This window comes from Aotus nancymaae, unplaced genomic scaffold, assembly GCF_030222135.1.
Source record: "Aotus nancymaae isolate 86718 unplaced genomic scaffold, 86718_ANA_hifiasm-v0.15.2.pri h1tg000015l_1, whole genome shotgun sequence".
Lineage (NCBI taxonomy): Eukaryota > Metazoa > Chordata > Mammalia > Primates > Aotidae > Aotus > Aotus nancymaae.
Genome location: NW_026988427.1, coordinates 7,172,488 through 7,182,517, shown reverse-complemented (window position 1 = coordinate 7,182,517; position 10,030 = coordinate 7,172,488). Strand labels below are relative to the sequence as shown.

At 53.2% G+C, this 10,030-nt stretch overlaps 1 protein-coding gene across 2 annotated transcripts in view; it reads right to left on the bottom strand.

The window, feature by feature from the left end:
• Positions 1-361: 361 nt before the first annotated feature.
• CPLX2 (complexin 2) overlaps positions 362-10,030 on the bottom strand; it is an 82,449-nt gene continuing 72,780 nt past the window's right edge. The window contains exons 1-4 of one of the 2 annotated variants that reach the window (XM_012466340.2): positions 8,739-8,842; positions 1,734-1,852; positions 1,421-1,596; positions 362-656 (exon numbers count right to left, since the gene is read on the bottom strand). In XM_012466340.2, coding sequence (XP_012321763.1) covers positions 459-656; positions 1,421-1,596; positions 1,734-1,764 — 405 coding nt within the window. In that variant the 5' untranslated portion in view covers positions 1,765-1,852; positions 8,739-8,842 and the 3' untranslated portion in view covers positions 362-458. Of the gene's footprint in view, positions 657-1,420; positions 1,597-1,733; positions 1,853-8,738; positions 8,843-10,030 lie in introns of those variants that run through there. The other variant, XM_012466341.3, reaches the window with a different exon arrangement.

Sequence of the window (10,030 nt, the reverse complement as noted above, 5' to 3'; positions counted from 1 at the left end):
GGTGCCCTTGCCCTGACCTGGGGGCCCACTGAGGGTCAGAGGCCAAAGGTCAACATGCTGGGCAGGGCTGGAATGTGTCATTACTTTGGCTGGCTGGGGACAGTGGTCCTCCTGGCAGTGGGGAGCAGGAAGGAATGTATGGGGTCATCATACTAGCATGACCTTAGGCTTCCTGAGGGGGCCCCACAGTACCTTTGGCCTTGGGTTCAACGCCCCCCTCACCCCCACTGGGGAAAGACTGTCTTCCCTTTTTCAAGCTACTTGGGAGTCGGGTGCAGATGTATGCCCTGGAATGAAAGGAGGTGTGAGGGGGAGCTGAGGGGGAGGAGCCCCTGGCCAGGGAATGGGGGCAGAGGCCAACTGAGGTTTTCCCCTTCAGAATTGAGACTTAACCAAATAAAAAGAAAAGAACCAAAAAGAAGTAGTAACAGGTGGAGTGGGCTGGGGTGGAGGCCTGGTTACTTCTTGAACATGTCCTGCAGCGGCCCGGGCAGGTATTTGAGCACCGTGTCCAGGATGCTCTCCTCTTCCTCCTCCTCCTCGTCCCCGCAGCCCGCAGGGATGGCCTTCTTGGGCCGGGTCAGGCTCCCCTCGCAGGGCTGCTCCAGGGCTGCTTTCTCCTCCGCCTCCTTCTCCTCCTTCTTCTTCAGCCCATACTGGGGAGGGGAAGGGCAGAGAGGATCATGAAGCCGGGTGGGCAAGTAGACAGCGGGGTCTCACGGTCATGCAGCCCTGGCTGAGGTGGCCGGGAGAACTTCCCAAGCCTCAGTCTTCTCATCGGTAAAGTGGGGATAAGGATGTTTCCCTGTGGGATGGTGACTAGTCCTCAATGGGCGAGATCATGCGTGGAGTTTCCTTTAAAATTAATACTTGCCCATCAGAACTTGCTGCTGTGTTGAAATCCCCAAAGGTCTGAACACGGGGTGTTTGCTCATATATTTGGAGCCAAATTTTGGTGATGAAACCTGACTTGAACCAATGAAAGACTACTTCTAGCCTTGATTTATTGCCCTGCACTGACAGACATGCACGGAACTGTCTGGCATAGGGTAGCAGCCCCAGACCCCCCCCCCCCCGCCCCGGGAGTGACACCTAACAGCACAAGGTGCTTAGGACGCTGTGGTATTTTTTCAAACATTCCCAAATTCGGAGCTGCACTCATTTTTGGTCCCAAGGATCTGCAGTGCGAGATGGTGGACAGTAGCAGGTTCCGCCCTCTTGGAGTACCTACTGCGCGCATTCTCTTACTTAATCCCCAAAAGGATCCCTTGAGGGAGGTGTCCTTGTGACACCCATTTTGCTGATGAGAAGAGTGAGGCTCAGAGAGAGCTAAGGCGAAGGTGCGAGCTGGGATTCAGCGTTTCGCGGAACCGGTTTTACCCGCTTGTGGCCCTCCCCAGGGCGGGCGGGCGGAGCTGACCTTGTCTCGGATCTGCTGCCGGACCTTCTCCCGCTCGGCCTCCATGCGCGCGTGCTTGGCCTTGCGCTCCTCCTCCTGCTGCCTCAGTGCCTCCTGCCGCTCCTCCTCCTTCTTCTGCGCATCGGGGTCCTTCTCCTCCTCTCCCCCCAGCATCTTCCCCATGTCCTTGGTGGCCCCTACGGGGAAGGGGTGGGAAGAAGGGGGCGGGATCAGCTAAGGGTCAGGGCGGGGGAGAGAGGGGCCGGGCGAGCGGAGGCACCCTCCCTGCAGGGTCCGACCCACTGAGGGCGCGCGGTGGGGAGCTGGACCTCACCTCCAAGGGCCTGCTTCATGACGAAGTCCATGCCGCCGGCTCTGGTTAGCGTGTCCTAGCCCACGGCAGAATTCGCATGCAGCGCTGCTGGCTGGCCTGGCCCAGGAAGATGTGACAACCTGCAAAAGAGAATTGGGAGTCAGACGGGAGAGGCCTCTTCACAGGCAGGGCGGTGAAGCTAGACAGACAGCAGCCTCACCCTGGTTCAGACATGAGGCACCTGTCGCTCTGAGGTCAAGACCCAATGCCCTGGAAGAGGGAAAGGGAGACGGAAGAGAACGATTTACTGGGCAGACACGAAGGTGCTGCCAAATAGCGTTTTGAAAGCGGTTTGATTCCTATTTTAATGCCTTCATCTTGACCCTATTGTTCAAATTTGATTGAAGCCAGGAGCATTGGAAAGAGCCTGAAACTTGGAGTCCGGCAGAACTGGGTTCCAATGCCACAGTTATTTCCTTATTTGCCATGGGAACTTCAGCAAGACACTTAACCTTCTCGAGTCCCCAGTTTCCTCCTAAGAGAGAAATGGCAATGCCCTTTCCCAGGGCTCCCACGGAGATTGGCGAGGACCCAGCCCGGACCACAGTATCATCCCATCAAAACACCAGCCTGTGTTACGGCCCCAGCCAGTCGGAGGCAACTGAGCAAATGAGAACAGCCGGCTCGGATAAACGGATCCTGACTTTTGAAATTAGACAAATGGAAAATAAGTTCTTTTTATTGTAGTGTACATGCCATTTTTATGTTTTGTAGCTTAATATAGATTTGTATTTTGAATTACACATGGGAGTGTTGGAGACATTATCAACTTTTGGGAGCTTAGGGCTTTTAAACTACCTAGCACGGGCCTTGCAGGCGCTCGGCAAACATTAGTACCTTACTCCTCTTGCTAAATCACCAACTTTCAGTTTTTATTGTATTTTTTATCATTATGTTTTTTGCCTTCGAAGTGTTCTCCAAATAAAATCTTAATGGGAATCTCAATATGAAAACTATGTAAAAGTGGAACTCTTCCAATGGTAGCACTGGGGGAGGAAGAGGCTTCCCCTTCGGCCTCCTTACCCTCTCCCCGACATCCCCAGAAGCTGAAGCCCAGTGCTCTAACTTGGGATTGTCTTTGTATTTCGACCATTCAGTTCCACTGGATCTTTAACAGACACAGATCTCTTCAAGTGCGGAGGAGACATCTGTGAGCTATCCAATGTGTGAAGTAGCTTCATAGCAAGCTGAGGCCAGGCCTGCTCCCCAAGGCCTTTTGTTCCCCCACAGCCTTGCAAGGAAGAAAAAGGGTTCCTGGGAAAGCGTGGCTGATATTGCAACCTGGCTGAGTTCAGGGTCGCTGGTTGTTCTTTGATAGATTTTCTTCATTTCTCTCAAGATGAGAAGTCATATCAGTAGACTGAGATTATTTCATGATATGGGGCCCAAGAGCTTATCTACGTGATCAGGCCATCTCATCTGATAGGTTGTTTAGGGAAGAGAAAGTCATGATGTAGCAGAAAAAAAAAAAAAAGCAAAACGAAAATACAACCCAGGAGCTTTGGCATCAGACACACCTGGTTCAAAATCCAGGCACCTATACTTACTGGCTGTGGGTCCCTGGGCAAGCTTCAGTTTGCTCTCTGCAAAATGGGGGAGTATTAAGGCCTCCCTTTTATGGATGTTTGAAGGAGAATGAATGATACCGCTCAAGTGCCTGGGTGTCACAGGAGCTCATAAAACGTCAGCCATTGCTGACTATGTGTTTGTGGAACAAGCCAAAAAGGAACAGGCTTTCCATGCTTTCTAAGCAATGTAGGAAAACCCACCACCTGACCCAGAATTCTGAGTTTGAGGGTTGCTCAGCTCAGTCAAGATATTTTTGTTTAAGACATTGTGAAAAGACTTCATTTCTAAGAACAGGAAATAAACAATTTAATAATTAAGTGATTTTAGAAACTCTTAGGTTCCTACTCTGTGTTTACATAGAGCTCAAGGAATTACCAGGTGGCGGTGGGAGATGCAGGGCCCTAATTTGAGATGTTCCAAATTGGTGGGCAGGGCACCCAGGCTTTAGTTGCAGCCTCATCCCTAAGTTGCTGGGTGATTCTGACACGTCTCTCTCCTGGATCAGACGATCTTCCAGGTCATTCCTCCAGTGCCTCTGTTGAAGCAGTCTGCAGCATTTGAACTGCTGACAACCCCACTGTACCCTCAAATCTTCTCTCTTGGTTTTGTGACTCAGTTCTTTCCTGTCCCTGCTTCCCTTACTGTTTCCTCTCCTCTTTTCTCCCCTTCTCTTCCTTTGCCTTTTCTGACTCCTCTTCTTCCTCCTGTCTCTTACATAAGCTTTTTCCCCATGACTCTGACCTCAGCCCCTGCCTCTTCTTTCTTTCTAACCTTTCTCTGGGATAACTCATCCATTCTAGGGGCTTTAATGACCACTGACACTGATGACACCTAGATCACTGTATTCACTCACCCAGTAAGTATTAATTGAGCACCTACTTACTATATGCCAGTCAATGTGTTAGGCACTGGGGATGTACAGGAAACAGGACAGACAAAGCCTTGCCCTCATGCTGATTACATTCTGAGGTATGTATGTGTGTGAGTGTGGGGGTACATGCACACATGTGTAGAGAAATAGGCAATAAACAAGTTAAAAAACACATTTACCTTCTCCTGGATACCCTTTCATGGATGTCTGTGGGCACCTCTCAAACTCAGCATGCTATTTCTGTACAACCGAACTATCACCTTCTCCAGCCACCTCTGCATGCGTGCATTCATCAGACCTTGTTCACTACTGCCATCCCTCCCCCAGTTTGCAAAGTAACTCTACTCACCACTGAGTCTTCTAAATGCTCACATCCCTGTGACTCTAAGTAGCTCCTCTTCAGCCTGCTGGGATTCTTTATCTGAAACTCCTGAGTCTGCCCAAAAATCCTGCTGCCCCCATCCCAGCATGGACCTCTGAGGTGTTAAGCAGTCTCCCATTCACTCTGTCTATGCTCCCCTAACCGACTCTCCTTTTCTCAAGGCCCAAACTACTAATGCCTCCTCCCTCTCAGCAGGTGACTTTCCCCCTACTTCATGGGCAAAGCATAAGGGGTATAAGCTCTGAGGTTAGGCATGCTTAACTCAGATCTTGAATCTGCCACTTTTTAAACTGTGCAGTAGTGAGTAATTGACTTAACTTCATTGGTACTTGATCTTCTCTATAAAATGAGAATTATAATGCCACTTTGAAATTTTAGAACTACTCTATGGGATGTATTTGCACGTGCTGGGTGCTCAGTAAATGGTGGCTGTAATAATCAAAACAATTAATGTCAGTGAGTGGGAGCTCCCATAACCTCCCCTCCTTCTAGCTCCTGAGGAAGAAGCCCTCTCCTTTAGGCTGAAGCCAATTCATTCACTTGTGCCCTGGATTCCCTCTCTTTATACCTCATCACTCCCTCTTCCTCATATCTTCCATCCCCTCTCCATAGGTTGCTTTTATTCCCTCCCTTCTCTAACTCCTTCCCTAAATTCTGCGTTTCCCTTAATCCCAGCCCTCTCACTTTGTGCTGAAGTGGTCTCCACCTGTCATCTCCACGTCCTCACCTCCCAGTCAAGCTCTACCTCTCTGTGAGACCAGAGCTCTGCTGCCTCCCTATGAGTCCTGAAACTGCCATAATCAGTCACCAGAAACCTTCCCATTGCCAGATCCAAGAGGGTCTTCACAGGTCTCATCCTCCTCCATCTCTCTGCTGAATCACATGCTGCTGCTGACTCCCTCCCCCAAACTTTGTCAGCCTTTTGGAATCTCCTCCTGAATTCCATGACACAGCACTCTTGTGGTCTTCATCCTACTGTTCAGTTAGGTCTTCTCTCTCTTCTTTGCTGACTCCTTTTCTTTCCTTTAAAGCAAAGATGATCTCCAAACAAACTCCCCTCCTGCCACTCCCACTGCTCCTCTGTCTCCCTTGGGAATCTCATCTACCCCCTATAGGTTTAGTGTACTTCTTTAGCCACAGATACCTCCCTCTCTCTTCCTCCCCTCCCCAAAACCTGCACATTTAACTCTCTGCTGGATGTTGTCACATGGATAATCTCAAATTCTAACTGTCCAAAGATCAGTCTTATCCTGGCTTTCCCCACACACCCATCTTTTCCTCTAGCATGCCTCGTTCAATCACGTCAACTGATTCCTCATTCATTCATTTATTTATTCACTCACTTGCTCATACTACAAATATTCCTTGAGTACCTACTTTCTGCCAGACACTGTTTGGGTGGGCTGTGGCAGGGAACAAGGGAGTCCCAGCACGTGGTTTCACAGCATTCAGTTGGGCTGGGGAGGTAGAAGCTGGATAACAGATCACACAAGGAATTGGTGAGTACGACTGGGATGGGAGTGCCGAGGGAGAAGTCCAGACACTGTAGCTTTGCAATGCTGCCTGCATCCCCACCCTCCACTCTCCAACTGCTGCTAATGCCTTGGTTCAGGTCCTAGAGATTCTGGATTTGTCTGTAACCTCTAATTGTCTCTCCCCCAGCTCTCATCTACCCTCCACATGGCTGTCCAATTAATCTTTGTAAAGGGCAGATTTGCTCATGCATACATACCCTGCAATGGCTCCCCATGGCCTTGTTAAACTGATGTGAGTCCTTGTGCTGACCTTCAAGGCCTGCACAGCCTAGCACCCGTCCTCCTTGCTGCTCGTGTGCCACTTCTTGCACAGGGCTCTGCTTCAGCACATATTTCCCAACAGGTACTCTTTCAGAAAATGTCTGGGCATTTGTGCATGCTATTCCCACAGCCTTGGAAACTCTTACCCTCATCTCTGCCAGTTCAAATCCTGGCTCCATCACTTACTAAGTAAACTTGAGCAAGTGACTCAATGTTTTCTCATCTGTGAAATGGAGACAACAACACCTATTTCCAAGGCTTGTAGTCAGCACTGAATGGGGGGCTGCAAATAAAGTGCTCAGCCCAGTGTTGGCACAGAGTAGGTGCTGCGTACACATTATTTAACATCATCGCTGTCATCATTATCATCATCGTCAGCGCTGATTTTCAAAGATCCTTCTCAAATAGGCCTCCCTTCATCCAATTGCCCATATCTCCTTGGCGAGATGTAAGGGCATCTTCCCCTTTGGAGACCCGTGGCAATTTCTAGGGCAGTATTGCCTGCCTGCAGCACATGCTCTCTCTTTCTGTGTGTCTTTCCCTTCCTGGTCACTCTGAACTCTTCTCAGGACAGGACCAGTATCTTGTTCATTTCTTCTGACCCCAGAATATGCTACATCTCTTGGTACATGGTAGATCCTGAGGACGTGTGTGCTGGGTTGAATTTAACATGTCAACGAGTGCGTGACGGTGTATGCGTTGAAAGTATAACCCCGTGTGTGCAGCTCTGGACCTAGACACCGTATGAGTGCGCGCGTGTGTGCAGGCGTGTGTGTGGATGTTTTGCCACATGCCTGCAGGAATGCTGAGGTCCAGCAGGTTGCCAGCAGTTGAGGATTTTGTCCGGGCCGCCAGGAGGCGCTCCTTAGCGGTTCTGCGGGAAGCCTTGGTCTATCCCTGCGCGGGAAGGGGGGTGGGAGTGGGGGTGGGGGGGGTGGGGGTGGGTGGGTGTTGCTGCGCGGGGGGAGGGGAGGCGGGAGGCGAGGGAGGGAGCCTGCTGTACAGGTTTCCGTGCCTTTAGCGCTCCGGGGACCCAAGGCACGCCTTCAGCTTCCCCTCTCCGACTCCCTCCGAGCCCGTCCCGGCCCAAAGGCAGCGGAGGCACTGGCTGGGGCTCGACCATCTGAGCCGCAGGAGGCTTTCGGGACTGGGCCCCGCCGTCTGACAAGCCGACTCAGGCACCTGCAGTGGTTGTCCTTGTGGCTGTTTTTCTTTTTTTTTTTCTTCTTTTTTTTTTTTATGGCTCAAGTCTGGGCTATATTCACTGCAACTCAATTCAACACTCATTTGCTTCTGGCTGGGGACCCTACGCCAAAGGCGGTGGCAGAGACAGGGGATGTCACTCCATCCCCTCCCCCATGCTTCTCCCATCCCGGGCCGTGGGGTGGGGATGGGGCGGGGGGAGGGGCAGTGGAGGATGGGAGGAGGTAGGGAGCCAGCTCCGGCTGAAAAGCGAAAGTGGCCGGGGGTTCCCGTTTCCCAGTCAGAAGAGAGGACAGGAACCCCTGCGCCCCTCTCTCGACCCCCGCGGAGACCCACACACCCAGCAGCTCTGCCCGGGAGCTCCCGGTGGGCTACGGAGAGCGTCCCTTCCCCGAACACACACACCTTCAACCCCAAGACCCGGCTCGGTTTCAAACTTTGCTGGGGGAGGGGGCAGAGTGGGGCCGACGAGAGCGAGAGCACAGAAGGGACCGTTCCCGAAGACCCCAGGCCGCGAACGTGCGCTGCCCAAGCTGCGGCTCCTCCGAGAAGGGACGAATAGTCTCCTTGGCCCCCATCCCCTGTGGACGTTTACGTTCTCCTCCCCTCCACCTGCGGTCTGTCCACCCCCCTGCCGCCGCCCTCTGACTCACTCCGGGAGCACGAGCTGTACCCCTCGGGGGCGGCTCCCTCCTCCGGGGCGAAGCGTGCTCCGGCGGGCTCCGGGTGAAGCACAGCCAGAAGTAGCTTAGATCGACGTCCCCCACCCCCGCGAGCTCAAAGTTGTTCTCTGGGTTCAGACTTAAGTCTCCCGCCGCAGCCTGGGCGGTCCTGGCTCCGGGAGCCCTGCCGTTAGGGCTCTGCCCGGGGTCTCCGTTTCGGGCCCACGCCTTCCCTCGGTTCGCTGCCGCCTGCTCGCCGCCCCTCGCAGGGAGCTGTCCTTTCAGCACCACGGAGAGCGCGCTCGGGAGTGTCCCCGCTACCGCCACTCAGTTCCCATCCGGCTCCCAGGCAGCCTTGGGGAGCTGTCCCCACGAAAGCCGTGCTTCCCAGCTTCCCGAGCTGCCCCGATGCCCCGAGGCGAGAACTGGGACCCTGTTGCCCACAGCCCGGCTCCGCCCTCCCGGCCCTCGGCCAGCACCGACCTGGAGGTCCCTGCAACAGTCTGAGCCACTGCAGGGCTCCGGCCCGACTCCACGAGGCGGTTCCTTCTGCTATTCCAGCTCCTGCCGCCGCGTGCAACTCCGCCAGGCGAGCTGGGGCCGCGGCTCCTGCCGCGGGCGGCTGCCGAAGGCGCCCTCCAATCACGCCCCTCAGCCGGGCCCTGACGTGCTACCGCTCCCCTTCCAGATGGGAAATTCAAATCTCTCTCTCTCTCTCTCTCTCTCTCTCTCTCTCTCTCTCTCTCTTTCTCTTCCCCCCCCTCCCTCCCTCCCTCCCCCCTTGTCCCCTCCTTCTCTTCCTCTCCCCCTCCCTCCCCATTTCCTTCTCTCTCCTTTCTCCCTCCTTCTCCCCGCCTTTTCTCTCTCTCCACCCTTCCCTCCCCGACCTTACACGGTTCTCCTCCCCCTTGCAGACGCCCCTGCCGTCTCCCTGCAGCCAGACATCCCGGTCACAGCTCCAGGCCCACAGGCTTGCTGCTCCTGAGGAGTGGTTGGGGCAGGGAGTGGAAGAAGGGTTTTTAAAGCAAAGCTCAAAGTTTGCCTCCTTGGGAAAGCCCTCCTTGGTTTCTCCAGGCAGAGTGGCCGCACTCCTTGGGGCTCCCACCACCTAGACAAGCCCTTGCCTCAGCGACCTCCATTCCACCTGTTGGCTTGCCTCTTGCCCGTGCGCAACTTCAGGACTGGACCATGGCAAGGTAATCTTTGCAGCCCCCCAGCACAGTGCCCGGCCACAGAAGCACTCAGGAAACACTGATGGAGTGTGTGGGCAAGACCCTCACAGTGGGTCAGGAACCTTCACTGTGCACCCAGAGAGAGAAGACTGCTGCAAAACTGCAGTGGGCCTTAGGCAAGCCATTCACCAATCCCTCTGAGATCTGATATCCTGTGAAAAATAAGGACTCCTCTGGCAAAATTTATTCTAGAAGGTCATTTCTTTTCCTCCTATGCCCAGGAAAGAAAAAGGACTTCCAAAAGGCAGGGCAACATCTGCTCCCAGCCCCAGCCTTTCCTCTTCCCCTTGCACTCATTTTTTTGTTTTGTTACTCTCTCCTAATGAGCCTCTTTATTCTGCCTGCCATCTTTTGACTCCCAATTGCTCCCTTTAATCCAGCCCGATGTGTAGGAAAATGGCTTCAGAAAGGAGGGGCCTTGCACAAGGCCTTTGAAAGATCTGCAGGAGTTTCTACATTCATCAGGGTATGTCAGGGTGGAGATGATTTCTGCTTCTAAGAGGATGTCTTCCTTCCAAGGAAGGGGCAACAAGAGCTGCAGAG